Source organism: Selaginella moellendorffii, unplaced genomic scaffold, assembly GCF_000143415.4.
Source record: "Selaginella moellendorffii unplaced genomic scaffold, v1.0 SELMOscaffold_0, whole genome shotgun sequence".
NCBI lineage: Eukaryota > Viridiplantae > Streptophyta > Lycopodiopsida > Selaginellales > Selaginellaceae > Selaginella > Selaginella moellendorffii.
The window spans coordinates 6,397,023-6,417,609 of record NW_003314261.1 but is presented as its reverse complement, the minus strand read 5'-3'; the positions used below and the strand labels follow the sequence as shown (position 1 = coordinate 6,417,609).

Genomic DNA, 20,587 nt, shown 5'->3' with positions numbered 1-20,587 from the left:
TTAATTTCTTTGTATTAAGACTAAGCTTTAGAGTGTCATCCTCATGTTTGAAATGTAAGTCTCATATATAAAGAGAGGTAATATATATGGAATTGCTATAATTGCCTGATCAATACATCAGTACAGACAAAGAATTACCTTTATCAATTGGTGAGGGGCAACTCTATCTATCAACCAAATAATGTATATAAAGAAGAAAACTATATGACAAAGTAAATGCCATCTTAGTTATATTAATTGATTGAGGAAGTTTATGGGCTAGCAAGCAACATTTTTTGTCACCTGCTATCCATGGCTTGTGCCCTAGTACCTTATCTCTCAGATCTGTGCCTACAAATTCAAATGATAAACACTCACTAGAGAATTGAGAGCAATCTCAATTTCCCATGGCACTTTGGCTGTTGGATAACCATAGCACACTTGGTGCTCCACTACTCTAGAGTGTTGGTTATAGTGCTTCACTACTAATCCAGTCTTATGGAAAGAAGTGAGAACTTTTGCGAAAAAGATGCATAAGCAAGCACATACTCTTGGAGCTCCTGGGCCTCCATCTTTAGTGTTGGGTGGCTGTTGATCACCACAAACATCCTCATGCTCAAGTAGAGCGTGGACCATACTTGAGCTCACGAGCTGAAGAGTTGAGTTCACGAGTTGAGCTCAATTTTCAATTGTAATTTAGTACAAACATTATAAACTTTAAAATTTTAAAGTTATGGCGAACTTAATAATTTCATAACTCTCTATATATTATATAGATAAAAATGTTCTAAATGACACTTCTTGTTCTAATAATTTAAATATTTACTACATGCAATAATAGAGACGTTTGTTAGAATATAAAATAAAATGTTTGCAAAAAGAGTATTCTTGTCACTTCTTTAAATTTGTACACTGTGCTTTCTAGCTAGTAAATGTCAGGTTCGTCAGAATTTTAAAATTATTAAATTTGACTTAAGATTCTATATAAGGCCATATAACCATTTGAAAGGAAAAAAAAACAACTGTGATGGTACATATGCTCTCACAATACATTGTAACATCATACACCCGAAAGACTATCTCGAAATATTTTTTGAGAAGGTAAAGACAAAAATGGAGACTCACAAATACTATGGGTAATATTGCGAAAAGAACCTCACAAGTATATGAAATGAAAAGTGAAATAATAAAATATTTTTATTAATTATATAAGGTATAAGTAGTTTATATTATTGATAGAGAATAAACATCGATAGTGCTGGAAAATCTAATTAGCTCCAAAAGTTCTCTGCAACTCGGCAATAGTAAGGCTTGCTTGGTGTATATGAATATCCACTTTAGGATCCTGGTGCAAGATGTTGATGAAGATGTAGTACATATGCTTGCAAGGAGCATATGCCTTCCCATGTTCCTCGCACTTCGTAAAGTCTAGACATGTGCAAGAAGGAAAGTCTTGAATGGCAATTGTGTACTCTCCACCTTCTGTTTTGACTGTGTACTCCTTTGCGAGCGCAGTGATGTACTTCGTGGAGAGAATCTCACACTCAAGTGTTTGAGCCAAGTTTATTTTACCTTGCTTCTGCTTGGAGACGGTACCAATAAATTTAACTGCCTTACCTTTTCGTGCTGGCCTCCTGTGCATCTCTGTAGGAATAGTCTTGGTTCTGTCACTCATATCTCCAACTCTCCTCTCAAGATTGAAACCAGATTTCTCAAGGTTTTCAATCTCATCCGAGGTGAGCGCAACCCCATTAGCAACCGGCCATTCTTTAGGTACTGCATTAGGTTTAGTCACTATAGTGTCTTCAAGCCGCTTTGTATGGTTGACATCAGAGTTGCAGCAATATAACCAACACCATCTTGAAAATCCTGCTTGCTTTCGTTCCCCATGGAAACATGGGGCTGGAACAGAAGCAGACTTATCACCACGGATCCAAGCCCAACACTTGCCCCTTGGAAGCATCCCCACACACCTTACATTTGATTTCGCTGGCACTCGACGGATTGCCTATTGCTTCGGCTCCACACTACGATAAGCAATTTCAACCTGCTGTGATGCACTTTCTTCATCAGCCACTTGAGGTGGTTTGGTTCTGGGGCGATGTCTTGGAGCAGAATGATACTCAACATCAGGCCTGTGAGAGCTTTTTGCTCCAAGATCTGTGCCAACATCTTCACCAGCAAAGGAAAATCGATGCTTTGAGCGGACGGTCTTCATATCACCAATAGAAGCCCGAGGAGTGTACTCCATAGATGTGCCACGGACCACTTCCTCCACTGCAGTTGCCATTGTTCGTGCTGGTGGAGTCACTTTCTTCTTCATCCGATCGTGTAACATCTCAACCGAAGGTCCTGTTCCTATGTATCTTCCTTCCTCAAATGCCAAGGCTTTTGAAGACTGCTCTACAGCGCGTATCAAATCTGATAGACATGCTTCATATAGACTCATCTTCCCTTTCCCTGCCTCAGAGGAACGCCAGCTCCAATGTTTACTCTCTGAAAGATTCACAGTTGGGGTGTATGCAAGATCCTCAAGTGGTTGATCCTTATAAAAAGATGATATTAAAAAGCAATAAAAAGAGAGGAAAAAAAGAAAAACCAACCTGAAAAGAGTGATGTCCCCATTGGAACATTCTAACTTCCCACCACCCCAACCACGACTCAAGTTGTGGTAGACAACTTACGTCAGTATGGCCATCTTCACGCCACCACATTCGGATCTCGTTTGCTTTTGCCTCATGCTCTTCTTCAGAAGGTGCAGCCTGCCATTGTTTGCACAACTCCTTAAATGCTAATTGGAAATCTGGCTTGATAAGATGGCAGTGTTGGTTTAGGCTCTGAGCCCAATGGAACTCACAAGTCCTCTCACGACCTTCCAATGGTTGACCATTCCCAAAGACTGCCCGGACACCATTCCAATTAGCCCCAGCCCCATCTGCCATGAAACCGCGAAAGTTGGCAGGCTTACCAGTCCGCTTCAATACAATGTCGGAGAGGGACTTCCAAAATATTTCTTGAGCCATCTGGTCTTGTACTTTAAACTCTGCCGTTGCAATTGTCAAGTTACAACGTAGCCTGTGAAAAGTGCAATGTTTAAAATCATTTTAAGATAATGAGAAAAAAAACTACCTTGGATCATACACATGAGCTCCCATGGTTGTCCAACCTGCCACCCGCTCCATATGGTCAAAATGTACCCATGCATTAGCAAGGTCACTCGACCCAGACATATCCATTTGGGAAATAAGATCCACACCAGAGGCAGGGCCCATGGTAGACATTTTGAAAACGAAGGGGTGCTCTTGCTCACTAACGACTTGATCTGGAAATAAACTCCCATGGATAAACTCATAGGGACAAGTCCGTTTTAGTTCAAGGATTGAGTCAATTTTTTATTGGAGTTTCCCCTCTCGAGATTCACACATCCAAGACTTTATCCTAAATAAAACAAAATGTAAGAGAGATATTATTGAAAAGTATGTAATAATATTTTCATACCTCCTGAGGCTAGTTGCAGGTTGCACATGTCGTAGTAACTCCCGCAAGCTAGCCTCATCCAGTTGAGTATTCTTGTAGTCCGGATCAAGTAAAGTATTTGCGATAAAATCCTTGAGCACTGTCTTCTGAACATGCTTCGGAGTTGCAGATGAGTTTCCCACAGTCTCTATCTACACTGCATCTTTGAAATGGTTGACTGAACTCCTTTGTATCCCTTCTTGCATTGGATGTGTGTGCGTGCCAATATGTACTGCAGCTCTACCAACCTCTCCATCCCGTGGAAGAAAATAGTACATCTTGGCCCCGCAGATGGCACGACACAATGGAGCATTCTTGCAAAACCGACACTTGAATCCAACACCAATGGTGTCACAGAGGGGAGGATTGGTTGCGGATCCTTCAAAAAATATGGAGTTTTTACCGCGCTCTTGATTGCATGCTTTATTCACACAATCCAAATACCCACCACAATGAACCATGGACACTGTGCCTTCGAAATGCTGGAAATGTGTGGTTTTGATCTTGCACTAGTTGTGGACATCCTGCTTCGTCTCCATCCCCTTTTGTTTTGAGCTGACAAGAGGTGGTAGTTCAAAGAAGATATTGCCATTGTATGTAGATGGGAGCTCGCTAACAGGCCTATGTAGAAAGGAACAAACATTGATAGAGAGGCGGGAAAATTGGAAAGCATTGCAAACAGCTTGGAATATCAGTGAAGTTGGAGTTTGGAAATTCTTGGCTCGCACTGGACTAACATCTCCACTAGAACTAGAAGAGGAAGAAATGATGACGACCGACTCTTGCTTCACATTCACTTTAGCAGGATTACAGCTTCGCACTTTGATTGGAGATCCAAAAACTCGAATCTCTTTCGACTTGGAATGTTGCAAATCCCAATGTTGTCCACCTTCACCTACACCCGAAAGAAGAAACTCCGATCGTTCAACTACACCAATGTTGTTGCGAATCACAGCTTCCAATGAAATAGAACCGAGAGAAAGATCGAAATGTCGGCAAAGAAAACTTTCTGAAATAAGACTCTGGGAGATAGAAAGCGGTGGGTGATCTTGGTAATGCAAAAGGAAGCTCTCCATTTTGTTGCCTTTAGGTTTTGAAACTCTAAACTTTTATAACGAAATGTCATCTCACATGTGCTATGCCATTATATGAAAAGATAGGGCGATTTTATTCTAGGATCTAACATCGAATAATGTTGTTATAATAAATTCTGTATGAAGTATATAGGACTATGTTGTACAATATTAAAAGTCTATATACATTGAATTCAAAAACATACTCAAATTTATTATATGCACTAACTTTTGGTAGAACGGAAAAAAATATCACCTCAAGCATGTGCCATAATATGAAAGATAGGAATGATTTTATTCTAGGATCTACCATCAACCAATTGTTGCCAAATAAATTAAATATTGTACATATTTTCAGTACTTCATTAAAGCTAGAAATCATCACATTCTTCTGAACTCATTTAAATATATTCCATCTTTGTACTACCATCTATCACCTATAGTAAATTATCTATATACATTGCTTTGGAAATAACACCTTACGATTTAATAATCTTATATTTTCTAACAATTTCGTACTGTGATCAATTCAACACATGCATCTGTGACATTATTTCACATTATGACATAGTCATATTAGAGCACACCTCCATTATTAAATTACAATTCAAAAGGACTTTGTCACGTGATCAAATCTAGGGCGGAATAGAAATTGTACAGTGCTAGATTTATTAATATTTATTGTACAGTGAAGATTTACTGCATCCATGATGAACGGCTGTGATGAAAGTTAGGTTAGGGTTAGGGCAGCCGCCGGCATTAGGGTTTTACAGAAAGTATCGTGGGAGATTGGGAGTGACTGCGGGAACAGAATGCCGCCAAGGGTAAGTTTTTTCTCCTCCTCCACTCCCTCTCCTCCACGCCAAGCGCCGCCGCGCCCAGCGCCCCCGCCCCAGCGCCGCCACGCCGTGCATACCATGCCATGCTCAGCATCGCCACTGCCATGCCGCCGCTGCCCAGCACCGCCACTGCCATGCTGCCGCTGCTGTGCCGCCGCTGCCCAGCATTGCCCACGCCACGCCACGCCACGCCAGCGCCACGCTACCTAGGGCCACTGCTGCCCAGCACCGCCGCTGCCAAGTGCCCAGGCCGGGCATTTGGCTGGGCACTCCACCTGGGCCGGCCAAGTCCACACAGGTGCCCCCGGCTGGCCTTGTGGCAAATGCCCACGCTGGGCATGTGGCGCGAGCCAGCTAAGTCCAAGCGCCAAGGCGAACTGCCCGCGAGCCGGCCTTGGCGCTTGGAGGTGGACCGGCGCCCGCACCAAGCGCCAAGGCGAACTGCCCGCGAGCCGGCCTTGGCGCTTGGAGGCGGGCCAGTACGCCAGCGAACCAGCCCGCCTCCAAGTGCCAAGGCCGGTGCGCACCAAGTGCCCAGCCTGGGCATTTGGCCCGAGCGGGCCTTGGCACTTGGAGGCAGACCGGCGCCCGCACCAAGCGCCAAGGCCAACCGCCCGCAAGCCGGCCTTGGCGCTTGGAGGAGGGCCGGTTCGCCAGCGAACCGGCTTGCCTCCAAGCGCCAAGGCAAGGTTCTCGGGTGGGTTGCCTTGGCGCGGGCCAGCCAAGGTGCTTGGGGGAGGCCTGCATTGAGCCCACGCCCTGTTCCCCTCTTCTTATGCATTTATAATTTATAATGAGTTTTTTTTATTTTCAGAAACGAAAGCAACTACAAAAGGAGAGCGATGTTGGATCAAAGAGAAGACATGAGGAAGATGAGATCCAGGATGACAATCAAGTTGACCTTCAGATAGAGATTTCCACAGCGACAACTCTACCATCTTCCCAACCACATAGCTCCAGTCCACATGCACCCCCACCACTGCCATCGATGCCACCACCACCATTACCACCGCCACCACCGCCACCACCATTACCGCCACCGCCACCTTTACCTTCATCACCACCATTACCACCACCGTCATCACCACCATTACCACCACCACCATCATCACCACCATTACCACCACCACCGCCACCATCATCACCACCACCAGTGCAACCATTGTCATCACTACCATTGCTGCCACAACCACAAATGCCACTACTCTTAACATATTCACAAAATATGGCAGAAACGGAGCAGTGCCCAAGTGCGCCTGATGGTGGTGTTGGGCCCGAGTCGGGGGCTAGATCTGATAATGGTGCTACTGGAGGTGTAGCTGAAGCTGAAAGAGAAGTGGAGCTACCTGAACACATTGTCGACAAGCTCTTCCAAGAGACAGTTTTGAGAACTAAAGAGAAGGCCATTCACACGACTCTGGAGTCTCTCAAGTGGGAAGGCCCGGGGCACATGATCCAAGAAATCCCACTATGTCGATTCACTCAGACAAGCATCGTTCGGTCTGCTTCACCGCACTTCGTCAACATGGACATCTATAGTCTGTACAAACAGAATGGCCTTGGGACAAACATAGGTATGTTCCTTGTTTCGGTTTTCAAGCCAGGAACGACAAATACCCTCTCGGTGTCATCGGAAATCGAGAGGGATTGGGATGACATTTGGAAAATGAAGTCCCGCGAATTTGACAACAAGCTTATGAGCCATCCTAAGACTCAACAATTTGTGGGGAAAATGTTCTACATTATCGACGGGAATCATCGCTGGTGCGCGTGGATGAAGTGCATCCGAGAATGCTTCCGAGACGATCCTGTCTATCACATCAATGTTCCGGTTGGACATATACATGCGAGAGGATCTCTAGATGTGGCAAGGCTTGTAATAGCTTGCCACAAAATTAATGCGTAAGTACCTCTCCCTCTTCAATCACTTTTAACAATTTGTGTTTTGCAGACTGGGATAGTTTGCAATGCAGAAACAAAGCCTAGTACATGACATCGAGCAGATCCGGTTTCTTGCCAATCTCGACGAGGATGCAGTCCGCAGCCACTATGGTGATGATTTAGCATCACTTATTCGACATCAACGAGGTCGTCAGGATGCCAATAGATGGTACAAGAATCCAGTGGCTTTTATGACAGCTGTGTGGAGTAAGGTATGTTCTTTCAAGTATACTTCTTATCATAAAATGTTTGTGTTGTCTTCAGCCATTGGTGAAAGTTAAGCAAGATGCATACGCACAGTCGCATCGAGCGGAAAGTGATCAAGAACTCTCAGAGCATTTAGCTGCAATTGACAAGAAAATCAACAGCACAAAGAAGACAAATGTAAAGAAATTACTTAGTGTGGCTGACCCTCGACGCCCAAAGGAGTGGTTTGATATTATAACAGAGATTGCTTGTCATGAAAGTAAGTATTGTTTATATTTACATGAAGGTTCTCACAAAAGTTATTTTTCAGTGGGCAAGACTCCAGATGAGATTATTTACAGCATCTCAAAGTCAAAGCTTACATATGAGGAACAGATACACATTCTGAACGACCTCAATAGCAGACTCAGGGAAGGAGAAAAAGGTTTGGACAGTATGATGGAGACTGTGATGAGGAGGACCGTCTACATTTCATAAACTGTATATGAAGGGGAGATGTTTCTAGCGCCTTTCATAAGGGATGATCCTGAGCAACTTCCATTTAAGGACTTCATCACCATTGAGCTTACAAAACTTGGAGAGGACTGGCTGCCAAAGAAGGCCACAAGCACGACTCCATTTGATGAACAACTTGGCCAACCTTACTTCATGTGTCAAGCGGCTTTTAGGTAACATACAATTTCTCAACTATACTCAATTATTTATATTCTATTATAGGTATCTCCAATATAAAGGCGTTCCTCTCGAAACACCGGTATGCACACGCCTCCTGAGGCATGGTGTGAGAGATGGAGGCATGTACCCAACAACAATGAAGTTTCCAGCAACAATAAAGCGCACTTGTCCTTGGGCATTGGAGATGCCAGATTATGAACCAACCCACCATGAGGCTGCAAGAGGCAACAATGATGACGAAGATGATGGCCATGAGAATGTCGACCCTGTTGGTGCCAATGGCGAGCAGAGTGAAGATGGCGGTGAGAACAAGATTCTTCGAGACGAAGTCGAGCAAGAGAACCAGAACGTCCAAGAAGTTCTACCTCGACGAAAGCGAGCAAATCCACATCTGGAGGAATTAGTCAACAGTGATGATGATCGTCCAAGACGTCCCCGTAACCGAGGAACTTCTCGAGGTATATTTCTTTTAATTCTCTCCTTTTCTTAGTTCCTCAAAATGGTTGCAGCAAAAACTGTCGGGAGTAACTTCATTCCAGCTCGTCTTGATGCTCGAGAAGAGGACTTGGAGGAACTTACATCTACCACACGCCACATGACGGTATGTAAATTTTTCTTAAATTCACATCTTATCTTTGTCTTCTCCCCCTAGATTTGCCTTGTATCTCCAGTGGCATGCCGTGGTGAAGTTGGGATCTTTATTGGCTCCTATAGTTCATTGATGGCATCTTTTGAGGAGGATGCTAAGAATATGGCTATCCGGCAAAAGTGGGAGCGCTTTTGTCAGAAGATCCATAGGCGACCGCTCAAGAGCACAAACTTCATGCTCTTTGACATGCTAATGGTCTTCTAGACGCTAATGGTGATGTCCCAAGCTGGAACAACCTGACTAAAGACCACTTGAAGGATGCATTCCTTTTGGCAGCAATTCTCCTTCACACAACCGGTCAAGTTGCCTTCATTCTCCCGAATGACCCCCATTGGATGTCCTGCCTTATGAGGTATGCAAGTCGAGTCTACTTCAAGAGGTTCTCTTCCGGATGCATCATGGATAGTGTTGGGGTCGAGACCAAAGGTGTCCTAGGCATGCCAGAGAAGGTAAGAAATCATTTTCTGTTTTGGTTGTCTCTAAAGTTTTATTATTCAGGTTATGATGTGGACCTACCATGTGTTTTGCAGAAAAGAAAATGACGGTTTTCGTGATAGCGAGCGTGCTGCAAGGGTTTTGCCAGGGTATGATAGCTTTACTGACATCATACCAAATCTCATAGACGACGACATCCGCAACACATTGTCTGGGTATCGGTTCCGATCTCTATCGGCGATACATGTTCTACTTGAGCTTTATTGCCCAACTAGGGGTGTTGTCATCGATTGCACAGCAGGTAGTGGTTCGATGGTCGAAGCAGCACGTGGCTCTGGTAGATCGGTGTTTGCGATTGAAGAATATGAGTTCTTCAAACGTCATCTTCGAGGTTTTCGTCCTTCTCTATCAGTTGCTTCTAGGAGGTAATTTATGATGTTTTAAAAACTTATAAATAATATATATTTAGTTTTCTAGAAGTCTTCCTAGGTATGCATGGCACATCATATGCAATGTGTAAATTGAGGAGTGGTATGAAAAATCTATTTATTAATGATACATTAAAAGACAATTGAATGCAATGAGAAAGATGTGTCACATGTCAATGTGATAATGATTGTGACATTGACAATGTCAGTGTAGCAGATAGCAACAGTGATAGTGTCAGTGACAGAGACAGTGTCAGTGTCAGAGATGACAAAGTTACAGTGTCAGTCTGTCAAATTTCATAATTACTAGTATTATCAGTTTATTATCTATAGGTAATACAATTTTGTTAATAAAAAAAAGGTGGGGGGGGGGGGGGGGGGATGAATAATATCATAGTGTAAGAATTATTAGTGGCTGGAATTTTCAGTAGGATGGCCTAAAAATACCATATTCAGCACTTGTGGATGTAGGATTTACTAACGGAATATTATTCCTCACCATGAAATGATAATGATTGTGTGTTCTTAACTCTTTCTTGATTTTCTTATACATCCATTTATGCACACCTTCCACACCAGTTCTTGGGCAGTTGTGACAGTGTTCTAGAAAAGTTTCTAGACCCATACAGCCTTCCGTTTTATCTAAATAAAAGTAGCAGATGGGACACTGGAGATAATATGTGTTCATTCTTTCAAAAGTTTCAACCATATCGGGAGCAAGATCTTGAAGAAACATCTGGCATCGCTCTTGAAGCACATGAGGCAATCCATCTTTAGTAGCAACATCTAGAACATTATCTGGAAGAGGGATCTCTTATTCAGTCACACTTGGGGCTACAAAAGAAAAAGCCTCACAACGATTGATGTATGGAGGGAACAGTGGAATGTTGGTAGAAGTTGGAGATAGAGGTGGAGATTCATATGAAATGCATGGGGGCCAAGTGCGAGTAGCAATAGCATTTTCCTTAGCCATTCCTACACTCTAAACAAACTGAAATTTCAATGTTGAAAGCATTCCTTGTTGGTATTTATACTAAAAAAAGATCTAGGGGTTCTTGAAAGTTTAAATTGTTAGTCTAAAAAATGGGACTTCAAAATTATAATAGTGTCAGAACCACTTGTATATATAATAATATCTTTATACATGCTAGAATAATATCATTCTCGAAAATATAAGATTCTCCACTTTACTCATAAAGAATTAACCTTTTGAAAAAACTATGCATGACTTTCACATTACATTAAAGGGTGGCCTAAATATCCCATATTCAGCACTTACTGATGCAGTGTTCACCAATGGAATATTGTTCTCCACCATGAAATCATAATAGCTGTGTGTTTTTAATTCTTTCTTGATTTTCTTATACATCCACGCGTGCACACCTTCCAAACCCGCTCTTGGGCATTTGCGACAATGCTCAATAAAATTTACCAAACCCATGCAACCATCTGTCTTGTTTAAATAAAAGTTGCATATAGAACACTGAAGATAATATGTATCTACATTAAGCTCCTCTGCCATATCTGGAGCAAGATCTTGAAGAAAATATTGACATCGCTCTTGAAGCATTGGAGGCAATCCAACTTTTTTAACAATATCATAAGGAAGGAGTTTTTGTTCAGTTGCACTCGAGGTCGCAAATGGAAGAGCCTCACAACAACCCTCAAAATGAAAAGGAGGATTGTTGTGTAGAGGTGAAGGTGGATTATTGGTTGAGATTGGAGATGGAGGTGGAGACTTATATGAAAGGCCTTCGGGACCAAAAATAAACTTCTTCCTAACCATTGCAACACACAAGAAGAATTAAACTTCCTAGCAATAAGAATTCTCTCATTAATATACTATATTTCAATCTCGGGAATGATGTTTTATTATGACATGACACTATAATGAATGATAATTGTCAGTCTTAGTAATTACAACCTACTATAAGAAACAAGTGGCTATAGAGTTTCAGAAGCTAAAAACTAGCATATAATTAATATGTAGCCTCATTTTATATAGTTGGCCTGCCATATATAATAATAGCGAATATACACAGGCACGCGAGTATGCCTTTTTGCAAGATTACCTTTCAATCCCAAAATCATATATAGATTTAATTCTTTGATTTGTCTACATCATATATCTTTGCAAAGACAAAACATATCAAAAGGAATAAGATATATATAAAAAACTTACATTTTTTTATAATATTTTAGTGGATTACAAAAGCCATTGAAAGGTTTATAGAGTGGATTTATTAGTGCTTTCCGCTGTGCTGTCCATTTCTTCTTTTCTCTTGCTCTGGATTGTTGTTTCGGAAGTAACAGGAGCATTTTTATCAATAGTGACAGTGGTCTCTACATTCCCGGATGGGTAATAAGGACCAGGCGTGTAATATAGAGATTGTGGTAGTGAAACAAAATTCACATTCTCACATTTCTGTATGCTAGAACTACTTACAGATTTTTTGTCTTCCTTGCTTCCCATCTCTGTAAACCCTAAAGAATGAACGAGTGAATCAGTGTTTCGAATTATTTATATATTTCTGGTCAATTGTTGAAATGTTAAAATGTTGAAATGTACAATAGAAATTTTCCGGTTCATTTGAACTTCAATGTTCCCATTTTATTTAGGACCAATAAAGCCCAAAAATTTCTATGGGTTCAAACGAACTTCTAATTCTAGAAATTGTATAAATTGCATTAGAAAGATTCAAAAAATAAAAATCTCTCTGAACCATTGATACTTAAATTCATAAATTTCAAATTCACCAAAGAATAACATTTTTCTGACTTAATATTTCCTTATAAAACTTATCGTTGACTATGTTGACTAGCATTGACTTGAGCTGAATTGAGCTCAACTCGTGAGCTCAACTCAACTTTGGACCATCCCCCTCAAGTAGGGCCTCTTGCTTCTCCACAATCCTTGGAGCTCTTGGTTTGAAATGGAATTGGTAAAATTGCAATGCTACAAGATCTTTTAGAATTAATACTTTATTTTGCAAATAGTAATCTCACATTTGCTCAAATGCTTAGAGTGATGTATTGTTTGTGCATTAAAATGCCACAAAACCAAGCTCATATTGAGTGCAATATTAAAAGTGAGCACACGATAACAAATTGGTAAAAATTTTATCGTGATATTTGTGCTATCATATTACAATGAGGTAGTCAAAATCCATCTCTGGTGCTGGGCAGTGCCTCCTCTCCTGCTTCCCCTGGAAACTTCAAGTGGCAAAAGGAGAGTTTTGTCCCTGGCAACTCCTCCATGCAATACAAAAGAGTAGTTTTCATGCCACGACTACTCTATGAAACATTTGAGTTCACTCAATTATACTAGGCCCTATGATAGACACGTGGATGTTATCCACAGCCACGAAATGGAACTCTATCGTCATTATGTACATGTACATCTGGTCGTGTCCCTCCTCTTTGTCTCTCTCATTTCCTCCAGTGGAGTTCCAAACCCATCTCGACCAGTGCAATGCAACGTGAGAGACTATGGAGCTCTTGGCAATGGATCAACGCTCGAAACCTCCTCGATCCAGTCGGCAATCAATGCTTGCCACTCTCGCAGCAACAAACTCGGCTCCAAGAGTGTCGTCTGGGTTCCTCCAGGCTCCTACCTCACTGGAACACTCTTCCTCAGATCCAACATGACGCTCCACATCGACCGTGGCGCCAAGATCTTGGGAAGCTCCAGGCAGATGGACTACCCTCCCGAGAAGGATCGATGGTATGTGATTCTCGCCGAGGGCGTAGAGAATGTGGGGATCACTGGCGGTGGCGAGGTCAACGGCCAGAGCTCCAAGTTTGTGGTGAGATATGATCCAAAGAAGAACATCATGACGAGCTGGAACGTCACTGGGAACTGCCTAGGCGATGAATGCCGCCCCAGATTGGTGGGATTTCTACGCTCGACCAAGATTCGCGTCTGGAACATCGATCTCCGGCAGCCGGCATACTGGTGGTAAGAACTACGTTGACTAAACGTTTTACTATAGTTGACTATATGTTGACCATGGTTGACCGAGCTGTGACTTTGCGCAGCTTGCATCTGGTCAACTCAAACTTCATCCACATCCACGACATCTCAATCTTGGGCGATTTCGACACGCCCAACAACGATGGTATCGACATAGATGGATCCAACAACACGGTGATCGAGCGCTGCCGGATTGACACGGGCGACGATGCAATCTGCCCAAAGACCACGTACGGACCGCTCGTCAACCTCACCGTCCGGGACTGCTGGGTACGGACAAAGTCGTGCGGGGTCAAGCTCGGCAGCGCCACCTTCTTCGACTTCCACCACCTTCGATTCTCAAACTTGATCATCGTTGACTCGCATCGCGGACTTGGGATCCAGCTCCGGGACGCCGGGAGCGTCTACGGCGTGATCTTCGCCAACATTGTGGTGTCCACTCGATACTATGATCCGTCGTGGTGGGGGAGAGCCGAGCCGATCTATGTGACGGTGTGTCCCAGAGACGAATCCACGCGGGTGGGATCGGTCCACTCGATCGAGTTTCGCAACATCACTGGTCGATCTGAGAATGGGATCTTTCTCGCGGCGTCTGGGAATGGAGCTGTGATTCACAGCGTGAAACTTGTGGACGTGGATTTGAAAATCGAGAGGTGGACGAGCTATAGCGGAGATGGAGGGATGCAGGACTTTAGACCGGGATGCCAGGGTCTTATCTCCCACGACAAGAGATCGGGAATGTTTGTCCAGAGGGCGCATGCCCTGTCGCTACAGAACGTCAGCTTTACGTGGGTGACGAGCAGTGGCGGCGGGGAAGAAGCTCCTATTGAATTTGGTTCCAGGACACCGGAGGACAGTATTTCTCTCGTCAACTTTGCGAACGATTTCCTGGCTTCATAGTAACACTCCCAAATCTATTAATAAGTTCGATCGAGCAAGCTTCGATCAAACATCGATGAAAGATCACGCTATAGTTTTATCTGCTGGAAAGAATCTGTCCAAAAAGAACGAGCAAGAACGATCTACACTATCACTACTAGCTAGAGGGTCTTACTCCAAAATCGACCCAAGGAAGATCATCACCTGGCAAGCATTTCTAGGCTTCCATCCTCGTCTCCTTCCACCTCGGTCTCGTTCTCTCCAGCGTCGCCCTGCTGCGCTAATAACCTTCCCATCAGGATCTCCCTCAAGCTCTCGGACAGAGCTTGCAAAATGTCTGGATGCTCCCGCAAGTACTTCTTTGCGTTCTCCTTCCCGTTGGCAATGTTCTCCGAGTTGTAAGTGTACCAATTGCCAGTCTTTCCCACGAGCCCGTGCTTGAAGCCCAGGTCCAACACCTCTCCTTCTTTTGAAATGCCCCGGCCAAAGTCGATCTCAAACTCGGCTGTTCTGAATGGTGGCGCGAGCTTGTTCTTGGCAATCTTGACTAGTACTTGAGCGCCTACAGTCTGTGAAATAACGGTGTTATCTTTGGAAATAACTGGAAGTAAGATCGTTACCTCGTCTCCTTTCTTGAGTAAGTTTGTTCTCCGAATGTTTAGTCTCACCGATGCATAGAACTTCAGTGCGTTTCCACCAGAAGTTACTTCTATGGGAGCTCCTCCGAAACCTCCAAAGGAGGCAAGTTTGGATCGGATCTGTGAACAAGACCCGTGTCTGTGTGATTTAAGAAAAGGATTTTGGTAGTACCTGGTTGATAAATATCAGAATGGTTTGTGAACGTGATAGAGAATGTGTAAGCTTGCGAAGTGCCTGGCTCATTAGCCGAGCCAGTAACGCCATATGAGAGTCCCCCATTTCACCTTCTAGCTCCACTCGAGGAACTAGAGCAGCAACCTGCAAAAACGAAGAGTTACACTCTTTCTCAAACTTTAAATGACAACTTACACTGTCCACAACCAAAACATCCACTGATCCGCTGCGAACTAGTGTGTCTGCGATTGCGAGGGCGTTCTCTCCACAATCTGGCTGTGCCACGAGCAGCTCATCGATGTCAATTCCGATAGCCTCGGCAAGTGACTTGTCTAAGGCATGCTCAGCATCGATAAAAACACACCTTCCTAGAAGTAAAAGACCACAAAAAGTAACGTAAGTTATTTCACTTCGCGAGAAAGTGGAAAGACCGACCTCCTTGCTTCTGTGCTTCAGCAATAACATGAAGAGCAAGCGTTGTTTTCCCAGACGCTTCCGGTCCATAGATCTCTACAACACGTCCCTGCGCAAAACAGTAAGCTCCAAAGATGAAAAAAAAATGCTCTCGATCGATCACACCTTGGGAAGACCTCCCACTCCAAGCGCTACATCGAGAGCGAGCGATCCAGTCGAAACCACTGGAACTTGCTTGGACGTGTTCCTTCCAAGCCACATAACAGCCTCGTCTCCAAACGAGCTCTTGATTTGAGCGAGCGCCGATTGCAATGCTGCTTCCTTCTCGGAGTACTCTGACGCTGGATCGGCAGCTGTGGAGTTCTTTTGCTTCTTCTTTCCTGTCACCAAAGAAAGAACAATTATCGAGACAAAACTAGCTGCTATACCTTTCTTAGCATCACTCGCAAACGAAGCGTAAGCTCCGCCCAAGCTTCTCAATCCATTCACATTCTTCGTTAGCTGCGTTCCAGAGGCTGTGATCGCGAAAATATGAGAGGAAATCCACTAACCTGGCAAGAAATCTTGGATTTGCGAGTGTAGCCCCCCAAAACCGCACTGCCGGAGCTCCAAAGAGAGCGCTTTGACACTCTGATCACCGAGCACACCGATTTCACAGCGAAATCTCGCGAGTAGCGAGCTCCAATGCTCTTGGCCATCGCTCTGGAGAGGCACAGCGCGCCGCCGCAGCTCGCAACTCTCGCCATTCCTCCTGGATCGCTTAAACCCTGCGCTAGGGTATACATTTCAAGGTGGCCAATGAGAGCTTGCCATCTGGGCAATGCTCTGCTAATTAGGGTTCTTAGCGATGGCGCTGTTCCATTATTCGTGCTTCCCGCGATTGGGTTTAAGCGCCGCCACTCCCTCCTCCGCTTCCTCCTCTCGTCCGTTCTCCAGATCGACGATTGCCGTGGCAATGGCAGCTGCTTCGGCGGTGGAATCGCAAGAATGCGGCGAGGCGGCGGCGGCGGCGATCGATCTCTCCAGGTACCCTATTCCAGTGACGCCGCTGACAGGCGCCAAAGAGATCGAGTACGAGAGGGCGCTGGTAGCGGAGGCGTCCATGAAATCCGGCCCCGCGATCACGATCGACGACGTCGTGTTCCAAGACGAATGGATCCTCGTCATTAACAAGCCCTGTGGAGTCTACTCCGAGCACGTCCTCGTCTCAGTTCCATCGCTCTTGGGAGATTCCTACTCGCCACAGTACCCGATCGAGAGTAAGCATTCCTTTTTTATCTAGACGAGGAGCTTACTTCTCATCTTTGTCTTTCTTCCTTTCCGTGAAGAACAGAGAGCCGGGGCTTTTTCCATCTAGCAAATCGACTAGACAGAGATACCAGTGGGATCATCGTGATTGCCAGAGACAAAGTTGCGGCAGGGAAGCTCACCAACATTTTCAAGAGCCGGGAGCTGCGAAAGTCCTACGTTGCGCTTTGCGTCGGGAAAGCTCCCGAGTGGAAGAGAGCCGTGGTTGAATCGGGGCATGGCAAATCCAGGAGAGGTTGCTGGCGAGTCTACTCCAAGCACGACGTAGAGAGGTCTCTGCCGGATGGATCGGTCGTCAAAGACATGGCAACGAAAATAGAAGTCATCCCGAGCTCTCTGGATGAAGTGAAAGACGGCGAAGAAGATGATCGAGAGCAGCGGATCGTTGTGGAGGCGAAGATGGTCGATCCAGAGCCCGGCACCGGCGACGAAGTTTTCATCCGAGCAGTGCCTCTGACGGGACGGACTCATCAGATCAGGCTCCACTGCCAGTTTCTGGGACTTCCTCTGGTCGGGGACGTCAAGTATGGTGGCCCGCTACACTGGAACGGGGAGAAGTGCCAGAGCCATTTCTTACACTCTGAGAGCATAGCGTTCCAACATCCCATGACAGGAGAAGTGGTGGAAGTCATTGCCCCGCATCCATCCTGGGCAGCCAAGTTGAAGTTCCAGGCCTCCAAGAACCCTAAAGTTTGAGTTTTGGATAGAATGGAGCTCCGTAGCAGCAGTCCTGAGGCTTCCAGGGAGGCGCTTACGTCGCTCATCACCAGGCGCTATAGGATTGCCGGCCCCAATGAGACGGTGCAACTCATGGGCGATTACCTTAAGGTGCGTGGAATGGAGTTTTCGATCAAATCAACGCATTTCTCTCGATTTCTTCTTCTAGATCCTTCAGCTGGAGGAGCCTCTGAAAAAACTCAGTGTCATTCACGTCGCAGGAACCAAAGGAAAGGTTTGTGTGGAATTTTTTTCCCTCTTTCTTTCTCTCATTGTAGAGATTTTTTTCCCCAGGGATCGACTTGCGCTTTCTCCGAGAGCATTTTAAGAGCCTGTGGATACAAGACTGGTCTTTTTACGTCGCCACACCTCGTGGACGTTCGTGAAAGATTTCGATTCAATGGGTTGGTATGCCTGAAATTTCTCTTGCGTGTTTTTTTTAATGATCATGGAGCTTGTTCCAGAACTGAAGTGTCGGAAACTCTGTTCCAAGAGTATTTCTGGTGGTGCTGGGATCGTCTACAGGTGAGAAAACTCTCAAGATATTGTGAGGCTGATTGGTTCTGAGATGATCAGGAAGGATGCACATCCAGCTTGCCTATGCCCTCGTACTTTCGGTTTCTCACACTGCTGGCTTTCAAGATGTTCACTTCAGAAAAGGTGAAACCAGAACATTTTGATCGTCCCGAAACAATCCTCTAACATGCAACTGTTTTTCTAGATTGATGTTGCTATTCTGGAAGTTGGTCTCGGTGGCAAATATGATCCAACAAATGTGGTATGCTGGGGTTGATGCTAGCTACTGAGCTACACAATTTTTATTTTTCTCAGATAGAAACACCGGATGTCTGTGGTATAACCTCCTTGGGATTTGATCACATGGAAATACTCGGTAAGATGCTGTGTCAATTTGGAAAACTTCTCTGATTTGCATTGTCCGTGGTCGTCCAGGACACACGCTCCCCGAAATTGCTGGGGAAAAAGCGGGAATCCTCAAGGTATTTACTCCACATTTTGGAACTGTTCTTTCTGAGAGTGCCTAAAACCTCACAGCCAGGGGTTTCTGCTTATACTTCGCCTCAACGCGAGGATGCCATGGCCGTCCTCCAAGCACGAGCAGCTGATCTATCGGTAAGATCCAATTTTTTCCTTCAAAGCTTTGATCTGTGACGCTTTCAGATCCCACTCCAAGTCGTCCATCCTCTAGCAGACACTGGAAACTTGGAACTTGGACTCAAGGGCGATCACCAGCTTGTAAATGCGGCTCTGGCAGTGTCACTGTGCAAGCACTGGATCAAGAAAAGTGGGATCGACGAGGCTATGGGAAATGTAAGCCTCGCGTGTCACTGAAACCACCTTAACTGTTTTCTTGTTTGCGTGCATTCTAGGATGATCTCCCTGACGCGTTCAAGACGGGCCTAGCAAGCGCGCAACTGTTAGGACGTGCTCAGATTGAACGCGATCTCGAAAACTTGATGCTATACTTGGATGGTGCGCACAGTCCAGAGAGCATGGAAGTGTGCGGCAACTGGTTCTCAAAGGCTGTAAAGAGTTCTCGCCAAAAGACTCCAAAGCAGGTACTTCTAGTCGTGCGATCTTCTCTCGCTGATTTGCTTCTACTCGCAGATCATGGTGTTCAACTGCATGCCGGAGAGAGACCCGGCGATCCTCTTCCCGTCCCTTTTGAACGCGTGCCACGGCCAAGGTGCTCTTGCGTGATTTCTTGTTTTTGCGTCTCACAGCTTCGTTTTCTAGCAGGTGTTCGTATTGACAAGGCGGTGTTTGTGTCCAACAGTCACGGAACCCCGACATCGGACTTGAAATGGCAGCGATATCTTCAGAAATGCTGGGACAGTCTTCAATCACCAGGTTCGTTTTCTTGTCTCAAGCTTCTGCTTGGAGGAACAACCACTGACAACGATGTGAATTTATTGTAGCAGCGGGTAGAGATGAGTTTTGCAATCCGGTCGCTACTCAAGAAGAAGGAGAAGAAGCAGTGAGTACGACGGAGTATAGCATGGTGATCCCGTCTCCTGGTGTGGCTTTAAACTTTCTACGGCGACTAGCGCGAAGCTGTCCTTCATTCTCCGTAAACGTAAGGAGAGATCCATTCGCTCTTTTCTTTCCATCTTTCTAGAAGTGCTTATCTCTTCTTGCAGGTTTTGGTAACTGGTTCGCTTCATCTGGTTGGAGATGTCTTGAACCTTTTGAAGCGGTAGAATTACCATTCTCTTGGGAAAGAGTTATACTATTTGGAGGGAAATGGATCATTGCTGTTCTTCAAGTCACTGACAAGCCTGTCAACCAGCACTCTGGTGACAGGATCCATCAGATAAATATGCGAGTAGTGACGAGTCTCCACTTCCCCGCTGCTGGGATTCACATCGGCAATGGCGATCCAACAGAGCTCCCATGTCTACCGGAAAGGCGAGATTATGGTTAACCTGAAAGCCAAGATAGTTCTTCTTCTGAGCGGTGAGACATGAGACAACTTGCTCCAAGATGTGCTTGCGCTCCCGGGAATCAGTGCTCTGCTCTCCAAGCAAGAAGCTCGGAGGATCTGGAAGGCCATGAACGCGGGGATAGACATAGCTCGGATGAATAGCTCCAAGAAGTCGGGCAAGCAAGCTTTGTCTATGGTGGAAGCAAAGTTGTGAAAGACAATGAAAGATTCTCTTGATTATAATTGGCATGGTTATAATTTGGTTAAAATCTTTAACACCAACTTTAGTTTTTTAGGG

At 44.8% G+C, this 20,587-nt stretch overlaps 4 protein-coding genes across 6 annotated transcripts; 3 read left to right on the top strand and 1 right to left on the bottom strand.

The window, feature by feature from the left end:
* Positions 1 to 8,050: 8,050 nt before the first annotated feature.
* On the top strand, positions 8,051 to 14,676 carry LOC9632798. The gene is made up of 7 exons (XM_002961243.2): positions 8,051 to 8,223; positions 8,330 to 8,688; positions 9,156 to 9,231; positions 9,410 to 9,739; positions 9,952 to 10,023; positions 13,104 to 13,700; positions 13,781 to 14,676. The coding sequence occupies exons 1-7, from the start codon at positions 8,051 to 8,053 to the stop codon at positions 14,613 to 14,615; spliced, it is 2,442 nt and encodes an 813-aa protein (XP_002961289.2). The 3' UTR covers positions 14,616 to 14,676.
* Positions 14,609 to 16,633, bottom strand: LOC112350272 (protein RecA-like). 2 transcript variants are annotated; one of them, XM_024686249.1, is made up of 8 exons: positions 16,373 to 16,630; positions 16,250 to 16,322; positions 15,987 to 16,201; positions 15,843 to 15,930; positions 15,603 to 15,775; positions 15,405 to 15,551; positions 15,215 to 15,352; positions 14,609 to 15,163 (listed from the first exon to the last, which is right to left on the bottom strand). In XM_024686249.1, the coding sequence occupies exons 1-8, from the start codon at positions 16,604 to 16,606 to the stop codon at positions 14,795 to 14,797; spliced, it is 1,437 nt and encodes a 478-aa protein (XP_024542017.1). In that variant the 5' UTR covers positions 16,607 to 16,630; the 3' UTR covers positions 14,609 to 14,794. The 2 variants fall into 2 exon arrangements, with proteins under 2 accessions (XP_024542017.1, XP_024541965.1); XM_024686197.1 differs by having other exon boundaries at positions 15,405 to 15,775; positions 16,373 to 16,633.
* Positions 16,626 to 17,833, top strand: LOC9643104 (RNA pseudouridine synthase 1). Its single transcript, XM_024686520.1, has 2 exons — positions 16,626 to 17,080; positions 17,155 to 17,833. The coding sequence occupies exons 1-2, from the start codon at positions 16,669 to 16,671 to the stop codon at positions 17,823 to 17,825; spliced, it is 1,083 nt and encodes a 360-aa protein (XP_024542288.1). The 5' UTR covers positions 16,626 to 16,668; the 3' UTR covers positions 17,826 to 17,833.
* LOC112350324 (folylpolyglutamate synthase-like) lies at positions 17,737 to 20,529 on the top strand. 2 transcript variants are annotated; one of them, XM_024686367.1, is made up of 15 exons: positions 17,737 to 17,957; positions 18,016 to 18,081; positions 18,141 to 18,250; positions 18,311 to 18,371; positions 18,423 to 18,506; positions 18,568 to 18,624; positions 18,678 to 18,738; positions 18,798 to 18,844; positions 18,900 to 18,977; positions 19,026 to 19,175; positions 19,235 to 19,423; positions 19,473 to 19,551; positions 19,605 to 19,715; positions 19,787 to 19,941; positions 20,006 to 20,529. In XM_024686367.1, the coding sequence occupies exons 1-15, from the start codon at positions 17,838 to 17,840 to the stop codon at positions 20,063 to 20,065; spliced, it is 1,428 nt and encodes a 475-aa protein (XP_024542135.1). In that variant the 5' UTR covers positions 17,737 to 17,837; the 3' UTR covers positions 20,066 to 20,529. The 2 variants fall into 2 exon arrangements, with proteins under 2 accessions (XP_024542135.1, XP_024542092.1); XM_024686324.1 differs by having other exon boundaries at positions 19,784 to 19,941.
* Positions 20,530 to 20,587: the final 58 nt, after the last annotated feature.

Coding starts and splice junctions, on each gene's coding strand:
- LOC9632798 (XM_002961243.2), top strand. CDS start 8,051: ATGTTTCTAGCGCCTTTCATAAGGGATGATCCTGAGCAACTTCCATTT. Junction 8,224..8,329: donor ATGTGTCAAGCGGCTTTTAG/GTAACATACAAT, acceptor ACGCCTCCTGAG/GCATGGTGTGAGAGATGGAG. Junction 9,232..9,409: donor TGGATGTCCTGCCTTATGAG/GTATGCAAGTCG, acceptor TGTGTTTTGCAG/AAAAGAAAATGACGGTTTTC.
- LOC112350324 (XM_024686324.1), top strand. CDS start 17,838: ATGGAGCTCCGTAGCAGCAGTCCTGAGGCTTCCAGGGAGGCGCTTACG. Junction 18,507..18,567: donor AGATGTTCACTTCAGAAAAG/GTGAAACCAGAA, acceptor CTGTTTTTCTAG/ATTGATGTTGCTATTCTGGA. Junction 19,552..19,604: donor GAACGCGTGCCACGGCCAAG/GTGCTCTTGCGT, acceptor GTTTTCTAGCAG/GTGTTCGTATTGACAAGGCG.
- LOC112350272 (XM_024686197.1), bottom strand. CDS start 16,606: ATGTATACCCTAGCGCAGGGTTTAAGCGATCCAGGAGGAATGGCGAGA. Junction 16,323..16,372: donor AATCCAAGATTTCTTGCCAG/GTTAGTGGATTT, acceptor TCTGGAACGCAG/CTAACGAAGAATGTGAATGG. Junction 15,931..15,986: donor GAGTGGGAGGTCTTCCCAAG/GTGTGATCGATC, acceptor TGTTTTGCGCAG/GGACGTGTTGTAGAGATCTA.
- LOC9643104 (XM_024686520.1), top strand. CDS start 16,669: ATGGCGCTGTTCCATTATTCGTGCTTCCCGCGATTGGGTTTAAGCGCC. Junction 17,081..17,154: donor GCCACAGTACCCGATCGAGA/GTAAGCATTCCT, acceptor CGTGAAGAACAG/AGAGCCGGGGCTTTTTCCAT.